The sequence below is a fragment of the Bos indicus genome, chromosome 20 (assembly GCF_029378745.1).
Source record: "Bos indicus isolate NIAB-ARS_2022 breed Sahiwal x Tharparkar chromosome 20, NIAB-ARS_B.indTharparkar_mat_pri_1.0, whole genome shotgun sequence".
Taxonomy (NCBI): Eukaryota; Metazoa; Chordata; class Mammalia; order Artiodactyla; family Bovidae; genus Bos; species Bos indicus.
Window position 1 is genome coordinate 24,832,581 of NC_091779.1, and position 19,415 is coordinate 24,851,995.

At 41.3% G+C, this 19,415-nt stretch overlaps 1 protein-coding gene across 1 annotated transcript in view; it reads left to right on the plus strand.

Annotated features, from left to right (window-relative positions):
- ARL15 (ARF like GTPase 15) overlaps positions 1-19,415 on the plus strand; it is a 461,597-nt gene that overhangs the window by 149,305 nt on the left and 292,877 nt on the right. The window contains exon 2 of the mRNA XM_070774953.1: positions 18,099-18,243. Coding sequence (XP_070631054.1) covers positions 18,099-18,243 — 145 coding nt within the window. The remainder of the gene's footprint in view (positions 1-18,098; positions 18,244-19,415) is intronic.

A 19,415-nucleotide genomic window follows, 5' to 3' on the forward strand; every position in this document is an offset into this window, starting at 1 on the left:
TCGGACACAACTGAGCGACTGAACTGAACTGAACTGAACTGATGCACTGAATATTGAGGCTTTTAATGAAAGTGTTGTATAAAGTTATCAAGTTGAGATTCCGTTGAATATTTGAGTTTGCAGGTGAAATTGCTGCCGAAACAACATCCTGTGGCAAGTCAAAGATTATCACACTATTTAGTGCTGTCTTTAGGGTGTCCCTTTCTAATTCTTCTTGCCTTTCCATCAGTCTTGGAAAGTTTGAAGTATCTACCTTAGCTTAAATTTGATATAATTTAGAGGATATCTCTTGCCACTATTTGATCAAATTTCATTTGATATCTGTTCAATATCTTTTTATTGTCTTCTCGTTTCTTTCAATGAAAGACTAGATGTGGCTTATAATACAAAAAAGTAATAAAATGTATGGAATTTAACATTGTGTAATGTATCATTTAAAAAATCTTATGTTTTAAGATTCCCTATCTTTTATCTTTCATGGTGAGCAGAGACAGATTTGTAAATTGTAAGGAATTGTAAAATATGAAAACATTAATAGAATCAATTAATAGAACCACTCAGCGAGAACTGTGGTTTTTATTGTATAATAGCTTGGAAAGTCTTGTGTGTTAAGAAAATCTCAAGGCAGTTTTTTTATTCTTAGTTCGCTACCCCCAGATTACATGACAGTGGCGTCTTATTTTAATAGATGCAGAGTTTATTATGACTGAAATTCTTTGTTTCAGGTTTTTACATAGCAGAGAATACTTGCATTTTTTCTGGTGATATCTTATTCCCCTTGTGTGGTCCCCAGGTGAGCCCTGATCATCTCAGATACATTTTCTGTACTCTTTTGGTGATTAATATTTTACCTCTGCCAACACTCTCTCTCATTCGTCCATGAACAGTTCCCTTGAGGACCTTTATATCCTCTGTTGTAGTGTTTATAAAATCGATTGTAACAGTTCAAATAGTCATGAGTGTATGCCCTTTCCTTCTTTGGAGAAATGTGGAGGGGATAGTCTGTTCAGGTGGAGTCATAATTCCTTGGATGAATGTCATAAAATTTCTACAGATTCACCAAATAAATGAGGCATAATGACCTATTTTTAAGCACATAACTTTGTCTAATCCTTTTCTTTCCAACCTCATTCCCCCTACTGTGTTTTTCGTTTTGATTTTTGTTTAATTTTTTAACATGATGGTTTACTATAATCTTTCAGATTTTATATTTTTGGGGAAAGCTGAATTTGTCAGCTAAAGACTGTGATTTAAAAAATTTTTTTTACTAACCATGAATATGATTGCTGTGTTTTTTGTTTTGGGTTTTGGTTTTTTTATATGTCTCTGATTAGTATTTTTTTGTAACAGTTGCTTCACAACTATGGTGTGATTTGCAAATCAGAAAAGAGAGATTTGAAGAACTACTTAGATAAATGTAGAAAACCAGAGTGGTCTGATTTTTTTTTAAAGCTCAGTCATATATCCTTAGGGGATCTATATCTTAGACAAGCAATAGCACAGGCTTACCTGATTGAGTTTTTGTTCTTAATGAACAAAAGCTAGGTGCTACACACATTGTCTTATTTTCCTCCTACAAGATATTAAAGTTGAAAAGAAAGCAAGAACATGCAAATTTGGACATAAGAGCCATCAGGCATCAGCTTCCTACACAGATGTAGCCAGCCCCCATCTTTTTACATATAATTTATAGGTAGAAGTGTGGACAGTTTTAAGTTGGCTTAAAACTCAACATTCAGAAAACTAAGATCATGGCATCTGGCCCCATCACTTCATGGCAAATAGATGGGGAAACAATGGAAACAGTGACAGACTTTGTTTTGGGGGGCTCCAAAATGACTGCAGATGGTGACTGGAGCCATGAAATTAAAAGATACTTGCTCCTTGGAAGAAAAGCTATGACCAACCTAGACAGCAATTAAAAAGCAGAGACGTTTGCCAACAAAGGTCTGACTAGTCAAAGCTGTGGATTTTTCAGTAGTCATGTACGGATGTCAGAGTTAGACTATAAAGAATGCTGAGCAATGAAAAACTGGTGCTTTTGAACTGTGGTGTTGGAGAAGACTCTTGAGAGTCCCTTGAACAGCAAGGAGATCCAACCAGTCCATTCTAAAGGAAATCAGTCCTGAATATTCATTGGAAGGACTGATGCTGAAGCTGAAAGTCAAATACTTTGGCCACCTGATGGGAAGAATTGACTCCTTGGAAAAGACCCTGATGCTGGGAAAGATTGAAGGCAGGAGGAGAAGGGGGTGACGGAGGATGAGATCGTTGGATGGCATCACCAACTTGATGGATATGAGTGTGAGCAAGCTCCGGAGGCTGGTGATGCCCAGGGAAGCATGGCATGCTGCAGTCCATGGGTCACGAAGAGTTGGACATGACTGAGCAACTGAACTGATGGACTGAAAGAAGAGAATGCATGTTGGAAAGCTGTGTATTCAATAAGAGCACACAAATGGGACACTGAGAGGATATAACATTTTGCTCAGGAAAATCCAGGCTTAGATTTTTCTACTAGCTTTCATCTTGCCCTCTGCCCAGGACTGGTGTATTCCATCAGAATAAGTCCATGGAATTGGAAGATCAACAAACATTGTTCTGTCTAATTTATGTCTCCAAATTGTTATAATGGAGAAAGTCTATTGTCTGTTGGGCCAAAGAACAAAATGTGTAGTTGATGTTGTTTTTAGCTGCCCTGAAAATGAATATTTAGGGACAGATCCCGCCAGAGCTTGTAATCAGGGCTTACTTCTTTCAGTGCTGAAGGGTGGGGAGAAGCCCTGGCAGCCAGGACCCCAGAATGTAACCACGGCTTCGCCAGTTGGATGCTACAGCTTAATGTTCAGTGGTACTCAGTTGGAGTAGTTAGAGATCATTCTTAGGCTGCAGTGGAGTTCAGTACAGGATTCAAGCTGTTAGTACAAGTGGTGACTCCTGTACTAATTAATGGTTGTTGCAGTGTTACTATAGACTGTATTGGTTCTAGCAATTTTTTAGTCTTCTGGTTTGTTCTGTGAATTATCAATAACCTTCCAATAAATCACTTTTCTGGTATTTGCAACTAGAACCTTGGCTGGTACAAAAGAAAAAGGAGGACATCCTTTTTAAAACACTTAACGATGTTCAAGTATCATGTTTTCCTGGTAGTTTGCGATCTCCTTTCAATAGAGAGTGAGTGCTTTATTTGAAGAAAAAAAAAATTCTTGATGTTGTTGAGACTTCAAGTAAGACCCCAGTTAAATATGTCAGGCCTGTGGGATCCCTCTAATGTCTTCACCAGCCTGCGATATAGCACCTGTACCATCTGTGTAATATACACAGGAACATAAGTTAAGGTATCTGCCTGTATTGATTCCAGGGAATAAAAGCAAACAGTAAAAATGTTTATGATATAAATTAAGTCCACATTGCTACTTCTAATCTTTTGAGGGAACAGAAGATTGTGTTTGTCAGTATTTCATTTTTGATCAGTTATTTGTGGTGGAAAGAAATCCATTGATATTTCATAGATGACCCCAGGTAGAACTGCTTGAATCTGTGTCTTCAGCCTTTGCTTGTGAGGTTTGACAGTCTTCTAAAGTGTCTCTTTAATAAAACACACCTTTAAATAACTCTCTCAGATTCATTCCAGCTTCTAAAGTGAGAAGGTGGCTTGAACTACCACTGCTGCCAGCTCAGCTGTGGATCTGAAATATCCAGCTGTGCCCTCTCTGCCTCTCTCATCACGAGTAACAGACTTTGCAATCAGAGTCTGTCTGACACGTGTGTTGATGTGTGAGGTGAGAGAACATCTAGTTCACTGTATTGACTCTTCTGAGTTAGACCATAGTAAACATTTGTCTTTGTCAGCAGTTAAAGCAACCTGATTGGAGGATGCTCAAGAATTAGAGACACCACCACCACCCCCTTCCCCTCGCCAATAGTGTGCTTTTGTCTAGGTCTGCATAGACATAGCAGGAGATTTCATAATCAAAGAGAATTGATTTAACTGTTAAGATAGACCAGTCATGTTTAAAAGCTGTTTCTCCTCTCAGGAAGAAAAAATCTAGTGATGGCCCCACTCTGCATCATATTATGTATGATCTCTTTTAATAGTTGTTATAGCAAATCAAAAGGACTGTTTTTGTGATTAGCCACCATTCATACTTACCATATCAGATCAGATCTTTGACCAAATGAAATAAATCCAGACCCTGAGTTATCTTGAATTGTACACTGTGAGAAGAGTCCTGATGGGTGGTCACAAAATCAGTTTTTAAGAAAGCACTATTCTAAGTGAAAAGTCTAGTAACCACAATCACAGTGATAATAATACGTATTATTGAATACTGTTCTGAGTATTTTATATATAGAATCTCATTTACTCCTCCCAACAATCCTTTGAGATGACCCTTGCTTTCTAGATTAGGAAACAAGTATTGGTGAAATAACATTCAGATTGTAATAGGTTTGGATGTCGGGCTTGTCTGACCATGCATTTAATCAAACCATGTGGTGAATTACTGGGGAGCATATTCTACCACGTGATAAATGCTGTACCAGACACTTAGGGTCCAAAACTGAATCAGAAGTGGAACCTGCTTCTAAGTGCTCCAAGCCCAGTGGGGGAACATTGACTAAAGATCACCTTTATTTGATAGAACAGTGAATATTAGGACAGTGGAATAGAAAAGGTGCTAAGAGAGTTTAAAGAAGGTCATCTCAATCAGATTAAGGGTTGTAGAAGTCTTCCTGGAAAAAATGATCATGTAGCTGAATTTTAAAGGATAGCTATGTGCCAGCCAGAGAGAGATAGTGGAAAATGATGTATAGGCAGAGGGTCAACTCCTTTGACCTGGAGCATGAAGGAGGCTGGGTCAGGAACTGCAAATAAGTCTGTGTGGTTGGCACGAGGACTATGTTGAACCCTGGTTTGGATACTTTATAAACATTATGAACATTATGTCATGTCATCCCTCTAACAACCATTGAAGGCCAGAAATAAAGCAAAGTCCGGATCATAGAGAGCCTATCTGCTTAGATAAGGAGTTTGGTCATTTTCCTGACAGCTATTAGTAGTGCTGGAGAAGACTCTTGAGAGTCCTTCAGACTGCATGGAGGAAAAACCAGTCAATCCTAAAGGAAATCAACCCTGAATATTCATTAGAAGGACTGATACTGAAGCTCCAATACTTTGGCCACCTGATGTGAAGAGCTGACTCACTGGTAAAGTCCTTGATGGTGGGAAAGATTGAGGGCTGGAGGAGAACGGGGGGTGACAGAGGGCGTGATGGTTAGATGACTTTACCGACTCAGTGAACATGAGTTTGAGCAAACTCTGGGAGATAGTGAAGGACGGGGAAACCTGGTGTGCTGAGTCCATGGAGTTGCAAAGAGTTGGACACGAGTTAGCGACTGAACAACAACAACATGGTAACCATGGAAAGATTTTACATCATGGGAATGATTGATGTGCTTTAGGAAGATCATTATTAGCATTTTGTAGACAGAGTTGGGGAGAAGGCAATGGCAACCCACTCCAGTACTCTTGCCTGGAAAATCCCATGGATGGAGGAGCCTGGTAGGCTACAGTCCGTGGAGTTGCGGAGAGTCGGGCACGACTGAGCGACTTCATTTTCACTTTTCGCTTTCATGCATTGGAGAAGGAAATGGCAACCCACTCCAGTATTCTTGCCTGGAGAATCCCAGGGACTGAGGAGCCTGGTGGGCTGCCGTCTGTGGGGTCTCACAGAGTTGGACACGACTGAAGCGACTTAGCAGCAGCAGCAGACAGACAGAGTTGGATAAGACCCGAAGTAAGGACACCAATTATGGAAGAGACAGGAGATAATGGTGACACCCTGATAGTGGCTTTAGGGCTGGAAAGGAACAGGGAGATGGTAGAGACCAAATTGGGCAGATTTAGAGGAATTGGTGACTGAGAGCTCTGTGGGGCTGAGCTCCATCTTCTTGGAGCCTGAAGGTTGTTAAGTGAAGGAATGCTGTATGGTTCCAAAATATGAAATAGGATTTCCACTGTTCAAGTCTACAAGGAAAACAACTTTAGTTTGATTTGTCCTCCTGTTGACTATTCCAAGGCTTCCCATCTCCCATTCCAAAAGCATGAAGAGCAGAGAGAATCTGCTTTGTGTTGGGATTTTTCCTGGGAGATTATTAGATGACCCGTAAACCCACTTGAAGATCTACCTAGGGATTCTAGCTCTTTTTAAATATTTGCGTCCCCTGATTTTTCTTAAGTGTACAAAGTTTATAAAAATGCCATTGCTAAGGAATAGTAAACGTGTTTTTGCTAGTGAGTGTATTTTTATGCCCTACTTTTCATTTAGAAAAACTGTTTAGAAAGTGACCAAAAAAGAGGTTCAATACAAAATGTGTTACTGTCTCTTTCATGTTCAACTAAATTTGTATCTCTTTACTTTTTTAGGGGAAAACATAATTAATTGTCTGAAAATGACCCAGGTGAAGCCCTGATTTGTATACATCTATGAATGTGCATTTAGCTTGTATCACTACACACAGTCATACCTGGGGAATTTACTGCTAGTTTTATTGGATAATTCTGTCATTAGAAAAATTAGATACTCTGTCTAGCCATTGTAAAAGAAAAACTACATCTTAAAAACAAGAAAGATGTTTATTTTCTACTTAGCTTCCTCTTTGAGTTTCTTCATTTTTATTTATAGAAAAATATCCCCCTAATCTATTTCTTACATGAGAAGACCTGAACTTATGGATTGCTAGAATATAGGAGAATCTTGAATTAGAGTGCCTTTAGTCTAATTATCAGATACATGCCTTAACTTTTAAAACTCGACTTGAGGCTTATCTGGAAATCCGTGTACTGGGACTCGTGAATGCCACTGATCAGGATGACTGATGCTCAGACTGGGAGCCACGTGGGCCCCTGGTCTGGTTCAACGCCGCGGCACTCTCTTCCATTCAAAGTCTCAAATGTCTGCCCCTCTGCAAAGCCGTGAGGCCAATGTCTGTAGCTGCTAAGCATGAAATCCCCTGCTTCTGTTTGTTTCTTTTGTTGCCACGAGTTAATAGGGACAGAGACAGGAGACAGCCCAGAACAAAGCAGAAATAATGGAGTATTTCACCCCAAAAAGGAATGTGGATTGAGAAATACAAAGGGGAAGGCAAAGACAGGCTTAGTGTCCTGAGGCAGTGTGATGCATTGGACAGAAGCCTCAGCCCCGAGACAATTCTGGGCCAAAGCCTTCATCTATGAGCTCAGAGCAGCCTGCATGGCCGAAAGGTTTGACCCATCTTATGTAAAAACAGTTTATTGTTTTTTCCCCAACCAGGGTCTTAAAGGGCCATAGGATTTTTCACCTCAAAAAGTGGATTGCCCTTGTAACATGGAGAGGAGTCGTCTGCTGGGATCTGCCTGGTGATCAAGGGCCTCTTCACAGTACTCTGTCACCCTGCTGATTATTTCTGTAGCCGAGGGTGCCATTTTGAATTTATATTCTTCTCACATCTTTTGCAAGACCTACTATGTAGTCCCAGACATAGAGCATTTTTGAAATTCATTTTTCTTCTTGCATATGGAAAGAAAGGGTTAGCTAAGAGCTTGCATGTTCATATAGGCTGTCTCTTTGACGTGAATTTCCAAACAGCCCAGTTTATTCATGTATTTTCTCCTATACTCTTCCCTGACATGTTTTATTTTGTGTAGTATTTGCTTGTTTTATTTACTTTATTAAAGTATAATTTACATGCACATATATTTTAAAGGAGAAAATTTGAAGACTCTTCCTTTAGAGGTTTTTCCCCCTTATTTACCATGCTCAGAATCAGAAATCTCTGCCATTAGCATGGGCTTTTCGTCAGAGACAGGCTTTGACCTTTCCATAGGACAAAAAAAGAGTTAAATGCAAGAAGCAAACAGCAGGAAAAAGACGCTAGCAGCCCTCCAGCGTCCTCTTTTCTTCCAGCCCAGCCAGCTCCCCCTCCTTCTCTGCTCCCTAAAGTCAGCCTGAAGGAACCCAGTTCCTTTAACTCTCCTGGAAGAAGGATGCAGTTTTCTGCCTGGAATCAAAGGTACTTCAGCCATGAATGGGACAGTGCAAAGAAGGAAGCATCACTGAGACTCACATCTTCCCCTTCCTTTGCCAGGCATCTGTCCAGTTACACAGGCAGGCTTGTTAAAGCCTCCCTTCACTCCCTCAGGACAACATCCCTGACTCCAGACGTGGCCGTACCAAGGCCAAGAGGACATGAGTAAGAGCTCTGGAGCCGAATGGCCCTGGTTGGAGCCCCAACTCTTGTCTCTTACAAACTATCTGGCCCAGTTTTGTATCTGTACATTGCCCTGTTCACAGAACGCCCCTAATTTCGCCTCTGTATGACACACCCTCGGGTATTAGAGGCTTTTCATTCCCATCACTCAGAAAATTCCTCTGGAGCCAGACTGCCAGAGTTCAAATCCTGGTTCCACTTAAACAACCATATTTAACTTCTTTGGGCCTCCCTTTCCCCATTTTAAAATGGGAAGTGCAAAGTACTTTTCTCATTGGTTTGTTCCTAAGAGTAAGTGAATTAACACTCACAAATCATTTATATCTTGTGCTTAATATAGTACCGATCACCTTTGGTTTTGTTCTTGTGTTATTAGGACACAATTCTTCCTCATGTCTTTTTCAGAGTTTAAGCAGTTCTTTCAAGCTGTATAAACATTTAGTTGTATTTTCAAAAGATAGACTCATATTTTATTATTATAGACTTGGGAAATATTTAAAAATAATATTTTGTATATTAACACAGTTAATATTTTTTTTCAGTGAATGTGTTTAGCGTTAGAAAACATTCTAGAAATTGACTTCTTTTCAAAATCTTTTTTGTCATTGTGAGAGTTGGTAAAAGTCAGAATGTATAGGTGTCTCTTTGGTTTTGAAACAAAACCACCTAAGAAATATATCCATTTCAAGTTATGGGTGACTTTTCTCTTGCTTTTAGGTACCAATTAACTAATTTTTTGTTAATCTGACACATATTCATTAGGAAACCTCTGGGTTTTGTTTGGCAAGACCTGTTTTACTGATAAATAAGGAGGAGATAGTATGGGGCTTGGGCAGTGACTGTATAGCTGTGGGAAGCCCCAACACTGACAGAAGAAAACTTTCCAGGAACTCTACAGAGCCTCAATCAAACTGAAATCATGTACAGAATAAAGTCAGGTAGTCCAGATGAAAAACAGAGCATCACTTGAAGCAAATGCCATGTCCCCAGAGGCTAGGGATTAAGTGAGACGGGATGGTAGGAGATCTGGCAGTGCAAGGGCCAGTGCCAGAGGGGAGGATCTCGAGCAGGACTCTGTCTAGAAATGTGAATTGTGTGACAGCTCTGCCTCTCTGCTTTGGTGCCTGGCCACCCTGGGTGGCTGTAAAATTAAACTTTTTGACCGAGTAATCAGACCAGGGATTATTGGGTCAGTGTGCATAAATCTGTTATCTAATAATTCTTGCAGAAGTCAGGAAAAAAATATATGTGGCCTAATATTAACCACAGCGCTGGAAGTATGTTAAAGGACCAAGGAGTGGAAGAAAGGAATAGTTCTCTCTGATGGAATTGGAGACCTTCTGGAGGAGATGTCATCTGAGCAGAACTTTGAACAGAAATTTGTCAAGTAGAGAAGAGGAAGAGCCTTTCTTTCTAAGTACACGGGACCCGGGTGGCATAGAAACACGAAGTGCTCAGGCTGTTTGAGGGACTAGAGAGTGATTTGGAGGATGGCTGGTGTCATTAAGGTGGAGCTGTAGAGGGAAGAGTGAGACACGGTAAGTGCTTCATTAGTGCTTTACAGCGTCGGGTTGTTGAACAGTTGTTCAGTGAGTCCTGCCGTGTACAGTTCTCTGCCAGTTTACCAATGTCTGGTACTGTCCCCAGCAAAAATGGGGATATTTTAAGATAATCTTGCTGCCTTGGTGCTAGACCACCAGGCTGAAATACAACTCTTCACCCTGGCGATTTAATCTTTTGCCTTTTTTTTTTTTTTCTTTCCTGATACATGTATGTGATCATCCTCCTTCAAGAAAATATTCTTGAATATTTTGGCTTAGGCTTTTTGGCTAATCTGCCTTTCGGCACAGGCTTATACAATTTGTCCAGAGTCTACAACACAGAGTTACTACTGGTGATTCAGTGTTGGCCCTCTTCAAGACATTGGCTCACCGTTTCTCACATACAGTGTTGGTAGAAGCTTGTGAACTTAAGCTGGCAGGAAACAACCTCTTAACATGATGAGAGAGAGACTTGGTTCTTTTGGAAAGGAACAAGTCATAACCGACCCTATGTGAACAGACCTACGAACTGAGCAGTCTAAGCAAGAGACCATGACCTTGGTTGTCTGCTGGCATCCTCTATGCGGACTCACCCTGTTCTCTGTTCACTTCCCTGCTGCAAGTGAAGGTTAAGCTTTGTGTCTTTTAGTGTCTTTGGTTGGACTGGGATGGCATGGAGCATGTGGATGCAGCTGTGGGCCGGTGGAAGGGAAGTAGCATAGACTGGGCTGCATGGTGGACTGCCAGGCCCTTACCCAAGAGAGATGACAATCATCTAAAATATCTTAGTGAGATGAGGCAAGGTAGTAAATACACTTACTTACTTGTATGTTACCGTCTTGTAGCATAATGCATTGAACTAATGCCTTATAACATCCTCCTAAAGAAAGGAAGTGGCTGATAGTATTAAAACGTTACTGGTTAATCATGGGGAGACTGAAGCCGGCTAGGTTTATGGGCCTGCACAGAATCATACAATGCCTCAGTGTCTGGCCTGGGAATGAAGCCTGAGTTTTCTGTGTGCTGTCAGGACAGCCGACAGCTTTGTGTTTAGCATTGTACGCCACTGAAAGGGGCTTACTCTTAACAATGCACGGGCTGCTTTACGAGACAGACACAATGAACTTTGGTACAGTATAGTCTAGAGGCCAAAATGAGTAATTTTAAGTAAATTGACTACGAGATCCAAAGCTTCATTAAGTATTAAAGTGAAAACTGTAGTTTTTAGGGACTGACTCAAAAAACATGAACATTCTTCCCCCATTTGAAGTAACATAGTTTTAAGCGTCTTATTTTGTTGGCTTCAAATCTGACACTTTCCCTGTCAACCATTGGATTTATTTATTTCAAATAAACACCCAAAGAGTCTTATAATAATTGTCAGTTTAACCTTTATGCTTTTTATGTTCCAAAATGTCTTATCTCTATAGCCTGTGTTTTTGGGGTGGGTGGTTTTATTCGGATTTAGTTTGAATTCTTTCAGAACAGTTAAAATACAGAGACTGAAATTCAAGAAAGAGATTGGGGGGAGAGGGGAAATATTATATTAGGTGTCTTTACCAGGCTGAAAACATGGGGTGGAGATGGCATCATAAGAGGATAGAGAGACAAGATAAAAGACAGGAGTAGAGTAGAATGTCACTCCTCAATTGCCTTTTATGTCAAACACATCTTAGGTGACCTAGAATAAATGAGCAGATGATGTAGATATTTCTGGGTTTGGCTGCAAAGTTTTTACACTCTGGAATTTAAAAAGAACATGAAGATAAAATTCTGAAACATTTTCCAAAATATGTTGAGTAATATTGGCATATGAATGATAGAAACTGGGCAATATATGGCAGTCAGTTCAGTTCAGTCACTTAGTCGTGTCCTACTCTTTGCAACCCTATGAACTGCAGACCCCAGGCCTCCCTGTCCATCACCAACTCCCAGAGTTTACTCAAACTCATGTCCATTGAGTCGGTGATGCCATCCAACCAGCTCATCCTCTGTTGTCCCCTTTTTCTCCCACCCTCAATCTTTCCCAGCATCAGGGTCTTTTCAAATGAGTCAGCTCTTCTCATCAGGTGGCCAAAGTATTGGAGTTTCTGCTTCAAAATCAGTCCCTCCAATGAACACCCAGGACTGATCTCCTTTAGGATGGACTGGTTGAATCTCCTTGCAATACAAGGGACTCTCAAGAGTCTTCTCCAACACCACAGTTCAAAAGCAGCAATTCTTCGGTACTCAGCTTTCTTTATACTCCAAGTCTCACATCCATATGTGACTACTGGAAAAACCATAGCCTTGACTAGACGGACCTTTGTTGGCAAAGTAATGTCTCTGCTTTTTAATATGCTATCTAGGTTGGTCAAACTTTCCTTCCAAGGAGTAAATGTCTTTTAATTTCATGGCTGCAATCACCATCTGCAGTGATTCTGGAGCCAGGAAAAAAAAAAGTCATCCACTGTTTCCAGTGTTTCCCCATCTATTTCCCATGAAGTGATGGGACCAGATGCCATGATCTTAGTTTTCTGAATGTTGAGCTTTAAGCCAACTTTTCCATTCTGCTCTTTCACTTTCATCAGGAGGCTCTTTATGTCTTCTTCACTTTCTGCCATAAGGGTGGTATCATCTGCATATCTGAGGTTATTGATATTTCTCCCGGCAATCTTGATTCCAGCTTGTGCTTCCTCCAGCCCAGCGTTTCTCATGATGTACTATAAGTTAAATAAGCCATGTGACAGTATACAGCCTTGATGTACTCCTTTTCCTATTTGGAACCAGTCTGTTGTTCCATGTCCAATTCTAACTGTTGCTTCCTGACCTGCATATAGGTTTCTCAAGAGGCAGGTCAGGTGGTCTGGTATTCCCATCTCTTTCAGAATTTTCCACAGTTTATTATGATGCCCACAGTCAAAGGCTTAGGCATAGTCAATAAAGCAGAAATAGATGTTTTTCTGGAACTTTATTGCTTTTTTGATGATCCAGCAGATGTTGGCAATTTGATCTCTGGTTCCTCTACCTTTTCTAAAACCAGCTTGAACATCTGGAAGTTCATGGTTCACATACTGTTGAAGCCCGGCTTGGAGAATTTTGATTATTATATTACTAATGTGTGAAATGAGTGCAATTGTGCGGTGGTTTGAGCATTCTTTGGCATTGCCTTTCTTTGGGATTTCAATGAAAACTGGCCTTTTCCAGTCCTGTGGCCACTGAGTTTTCCACATTTGCTGATGTATTGATGCAGCATTTTCACAGCATTATCTTTCCAGATTTGAAATAGCTCAACTGGAATTCCATCACCTACACTACTAGCTTTGTTCATAGTGATGCTTCCTAAGGCCCACTTAACTTCACATTCCAGAATGTCTGGCTCTAGGTGAGTGATCACAGCATCGTGATTAACTGGGTCATGAACATCTTTTTTGTATAGTCCTTCTGTGTGTTCTTGCCACCTATTCTTAATATCTTCTGCTTCTGTCAGGTCCATACCATTTCTGTCCTTTATTTTGCCCATCTTTGCATGAAATGTCCCCTTGGGATCTCTGATTTTCTTGAAGAGGTCTCAAGTCTTTCCCATTCTATTGTTTTCCTCTGTTTCTTTGCATTGCTCACTGAGGAAGGTTTTCTTAACTCTCCTTGCTATTCTTTGGAACTCTGCATTCAAATGGGAATATCTTTACTTTTCTCCTTTGCTTTTCTCTTCTCTTCTTTTCACAGATATTTGTAAGGCCTCCTCAGACAACCATTTTGCTGTTTTGCATTTCTTTTTTTAGGGATGGTCTTGATCTCTGTCTCCTGTACAATGTCACGAACCTCTGTAGTACATCAGGCACTCTATCTATCAGATCTAGTCCCTTAAATCGATTTCTCCACTGTATAATCATAAGGGATTTGATTTAGGTCGCACCTGAATGATCTAGTGGTTTTCCTTACTTTCTTCAATTTAAGTCTGAATTTGGAAATAAGGAGTTTTGATCTGAGTCACAGTCATCTCCCGGTCTTGTTTTTGCTGACTGTATAGAGCTTCTCCATCTTTGGCTGCAAAGAATATCATCAATCTGATTTCGGTGTTGGCCATCTGGTGATGTCCATGTGTAGAGTCTTCTCGTGTGTTGTTGAAAGAGGGTGTTTGCTATGATCAGTGTGTTCTCCTGGAAAAACCCTATTAGCCTTTGCCCTGCTTCATTCTGTATTCCAAGGCCAAATTTGCCTGTTACTCCAGGTGTCTCTTGACTTCCTACTTTTGCATTCCAGTCCCCTATAATGAAAAGGACATCTTTTTTGGGTGTTAGTTCTAGAAGGTCTTGTAGGTCTTTGTAGATCTGTTCAACTTCACTTCTTTAGCATTACTGGTCAGGGCATAGACTTGGATTACCGTGACATTGAATGGTTTGCCTTGAAAACAGAGATCATTCCGTTTTTTTGAGATTGCATCCAAGTACTGCATTTTGGACTCTGCTGTTGACTATGATGGCTACTCCATTTCTTCTAAGGGATTGTTACCCACAGTAGTAGATATAATGGTCATCTGAGTTAAATTCACCCGCTCCAGTCCACCAGTCCATTTTAGTTCGCTGATTCCTAAAATGTCAGTGTTAACTCTTGCCATCTCCCATTTGACCACTTCAATTTGATTGGAAACCTTGATTCATGGACCTAACATTCCAGGTTCCTATGCAGTATTGCTCTTTACAGCATCAGACCTTGCTTCCATCACCAGTCACATTCACAACTGGGTGTTGTTTTTGCTTTGGCTCTGTCTCTTCATTCTTTCTGGAGTTATTCTCCATGATGTTGGGCACCCACTGGCCCGGGGAGTTCGTCTTTCAGTGTCATATCTTTTTGCCTTTTCATACTGTTCATGGGGTTCTCAATGCAAGAATACTGAAGTGGTTTGCCATTCCCTTCTCCAGTGGACCATGTTTTGTCAGAACTCTCCACCATGACCCGTCCGTCTTGGGTGGCCCCACAGGGCATGGCCTAGTTTCATTGAGTTAGACGAGGCTGTGGCCTGTGTGATCAGATTGAGTAGTTTATCAGTCACCTGCAATTTCATCTTGATGAAAGATGAAAGATTAAGATTGATGACCATTTGGGCCAGGGTACGTAGGCCAGTCTTCTTTTTAAGAGATAGTTCAGGGGAATTTCAGTAGAGGAGCTGAGCACAAATGGGGGTGTTCAGAGCAGGAATAGGGTCTCTCCCCTCTGTTCCCAAAAAGATCAAAGCAACCCAGTAAGAGAGACTAGTGGTGTTATCTGTCATAGCTGAACTTGGCAGAGCTCTTCTTAGTGCATGGCTGCTGGCCAGTCTTTGAGGGAATGCATACATACATATATCTGTCTCTCAGGAAAACTCTCATCATGAGTCCAGGGGACTTCTTTCTTTTATGGGTAAGAAGAAGTTTGCAAAAAGTCTGACATTATCAGCCAACCTTCCTACGAATCTGCGATGTGATGTACTGGCATCTAGGATACTTTTTGTAGTTCTAGTCATTAATCTTGTAGGAGAGATGAAATTGAGCTCAAGTAAGCCCAGAGAAAATTTACTAATCTGGTTGAGGAGTGGGAGGGGTTTGCTATATGAAGGCAGACGGAAATAATTAGGACTTCTCAGACTTGAAAAGACTGAGAAGAAATATGATTAGAGTTTAATAAATCCATGAAGAACATGGGTTAGATGATCATAGAATTTACCAGAAGTAGGCAGAGCTTCTTAAAAAAGAAGGAAAAGTGAATTTAGGACAAAAAGAAGTTCTATCATACCAAGAAAGTAGGCCCTGCACGTCAAAATCACTCTTTTAGGAACTGGACTAAAACTTCTGGCATTGGAGAGAAGTGAAAAAGTCTAGTATTTCTCAATGTTAAGACTATTTTCTTGAAGTATGAGGTGCCCAGAGAGAATCGATCAAGCTTCCTGTTAACGTTTACATTTTCTTTTCTCCTTTCTTAGATGATATTTAAATGCCATTCAGTAGTTATTCTTTGAAAGTGGATTCTATGCTGTGGTCTCCACTAAGCACTGGGGATACTGAGATGAAAATGGACAGATATGGTTCCCACAGTCTGGTGATGGATAAGAAGCTAATTGTCTGTGTGATGAATTCACAGCAAATGTGCTCTGAGAGCTTGACACAAATTGCTCACATGCTCTTAGCATCAGAGCAGGCAGTGGTGAGGAAGTGGTTCTTTAACCGGAACCTGAAAGTCAGTGAAGCGTTCACCGCGCCAAAAGTTGGGGGAAAAGGGAGTGGCATGTGTTGAATGCTGTGCGATGCCAGAAGGTCAGTGTTAGTGGAGGTAGAGGATTAAGATGGAGAGTTACAGAGATGAAGCTGGAGGCTTGGGTGAAGCAGATCATGGAGGGCCCTGTAGACCACCAGGATCATAATGAGAGCCGCATAAGAGAATAGAGGGGGCAATGGTGAATGTACTAGGACTCTTTGGAGGATTTTGATGTCCAAGCAGCAATGACCTGGGCTGGAGGGAGGCAGATAGATTCTAGAGCTATTTCAGAGGTCGTACAGATTGGACTTACTGACTATGAGAAGTGAGGGTGAGACAGTCAAGCTTGATTTGTAAGAGTATGACAGCCCGTTAGACCTCATATTTCATCTGCATAAGAAGAATTAGCACAGACTTTTTATAGGTCTTTTCTCTCATGATCTCCAAGGGACCAAGAAGTCAATAGATCTGCATCTGTCTCATCTCCCTGTCTCCTCCTTCCTCTCATGCATCTTTCAGGGCCTAAACACTTTATAAACTAGGTGGCTTCTAATAAGTGGATGTCAATTAAGTAGAAAGACCAAAAACTGCATGAATGATTTCCAGTCTCCCAAATCCTAGTCTTTTAACTGTTGCAGAGCAAGCACTAGTTCATAGTACCCTGAGGTCATTTGACCTGAAGCAAAATTCTAGGTTGTGTCAGAAGAGGAGTTTTGTTTCATTTGCTTTTCCCAAAAGTGGAACTCCTTCTGTTTGGTGGTTTAGGAAGGCCTAGTTGAAGTTCCAAGGGTGGTATGTGATTTTCTTTGTCCAGATTTAAGAAGTCAGTGTTTTTGTTGTTGTTTTTTTTTTTTTTTTTTACTAAAATTGACCAGTAAGGGAACCTTTTCTGTCACTTTGCTTTTTCAGCATATTTTTTCCCAGTTTCTCATCTCATTTAGATGATAGCCTTGATGAAGCCCAGTCACCCCATTATTGGCTTCTCTAGTGGCTCAGATGGTAAAGAATCCACCTGCAATGCAGGAAACCCCAGGTTTGATCCCTGGATTAGGAAGATCCCCTGGAGAAGGGAATGGCTGCCCACTCCACTATTCTTGCCTGGAGGATCCCATGGATAGAGCAGCCTGGCAGGCTATAGTCGGTCACAAACAGACATGACTTTGTGACTAAGCACGCACAAAGTGTTTCAAAAGTCAGGATGACAGTGATATATGTGGGAACTGGATATAATGATTTTAAAAGAATTTTCTTTTGAAATAATATTAAAGCATTGTAAGACTAGTACATGGAATTTCCTTTAGACTCCACTCAGGTTCCTCCGTCATTAACATTTTACCACGATTGCTTTATTACATTCCTCACCATCTAGGTGTGGAGGTGGTGATGGAGGTAGAGATTTAGAAATGTTCTTAGCTAGTTAACTGCAGATATCAAGACCCTTCATCATTAAGCACTTTAGAATTTGTTTTCTCAGGACAGTGATATTCACTTGGTAACCGTAGTCCAATGATAAAATTTAGGAAATTTACCCTTATGCAATACTGTCATTGCAGGTTCTAATATTCAGTCTCTGTTCAGCTGTTATCTGTTGCCCGACAATATTGGTTTATGGTGTTGTTCCTCCACCTAATCCAGGATCCAGTCCAGGAGGCATTGTGATTATTACGTCTCTTTAGCCTTCTTTAACCTGAAACAGTTCCTCAGCCTTCCTTTGAAGTGTTAGAAGCAGGCAGGCTAATTGTCCTGCGGAATGCTCCTCACGGTGGTGTCCGACCTCCTGGTGCTTGGATGCTGGTGGTGCGTTTTTGACGGGAAAATTGTGCGATGACGGGAAAATTGTGCGATGACGTGGTGCCCCTTGCAGTGCCCGCATCACAGCAGGAGGGGGTCTGCAAGTCCTTGTGGGTCTCATTCCTGGGATATTAATTTTGATTGCTCAGTCAAGGCGATATCCTCGGGCCTCTCACCGTCGAGTCCCCTTTCCACCTTAGAATGAACAGGTTATTTGGTTACTTCTCAATATGTGATCATTTAAAATGTGACTATGCTTTGCCTCTACAGTCTTATTAAAGAGCCATATTTCCCCTCTCTTGGCAGTGTTTTAGAGCACTCTGCTGCAAGGGTCCGCCGCCTGCACGCCCAGAGTATGACCTGGTCTGCATAGGCCTCACGGGCTCTGGCAAGACAAGCCTGCTGTCCAAGCTCTGCAGTGAAAGCCCTGACAGCGTTGTGTCGACAACAGGTGGGTACTGCACCAGGGTCCTCGTCCTTTTCTTCCTCTCCCCTGAGATGCTCTCTTTTGCTTCCTGTGCTTTGGTGGGATCCCCTCATTTCACTGAGATGGTTCAGTGAGTTTATTATTTATTTTCAGTTACTCTTATTTTTCAAACTATATTTAAAGGAGGCTTTAATAGCATCAAATTGTACCTTCCATCCCTCTAGTTGGTCATTTCAGTGCCACTGAATAAATCAATCCAGGAGAATCTTGATAGAAAATAACTCTGCAGCCTAGACTCCTAGTACTGTGACAGATGGGTTCATCTCAGACCCATTGAGTGTCCTTCTCCCTTAAGGTGTCACCCTAACCTGCTTGTGTTGGTCACATACTCCCTACACAGTACAAGTGATAATCTCAGTCTTCTTCCTTGGAAGATGGTGGGCACAGGGACCATCAGTCAGGCTTACCATGTTCACTGAGGTGGCCTAGAAAAGTCAGTCTAGGCAGTGGTTCTCAGTCGGGGCACATTTTGCTCCTGAGGGGATATTTGGTAATGTCTGGAGACATTTTGATTCTTATAACTGGGGGAAGGTGCGGCTGACTTCTTTTGTGTAGAACCCAAGGATACTGTTGAATATCCTACAGTATACATGATGGGCCCCCACCAGAAGGAATTATCCAGCTCAAAGTGCTACCAAGAGCTTTTGTCACTCCCCCAATACTTCCTCTTTTTCACCTGAAAATGAAAGGAAAGACAGGTGTTAATTAAAGGAAATTATGGAAGAATAGTTGAAGGAAATGAAAAACAGAGGTACTGTGGGAGGAGTGGGCTGAGACATTGTCTGCAAAACTTAAAAGATTTTTCATGCAGACAGCTTACTTTGAGCACCTACCTTGGAGAAGGAAATGGCAACCCACTCCAGTTTTCTTCCCTGGGAGATCCCATGGAAAGAGGGGCCTGGCAGGCTACAGTTCATGTGGTTACAAAAGAGTCAGACATGACTTAGCCACTGACACAAGCTCAAGCAAGCACCATGTGCTAGATCCAGGGTTAGAAACTGGGGATAACTCTAGTTAACATTCCAGAGAGTCAGTCTACTGGCCACATAGACATTAAGCTTGTGTCTAGAAATATACAAAGGAGGAGGAGTGATCAGTTTTGCTTGGACTGGTGGGAGGAAAGGATGATGCATGGC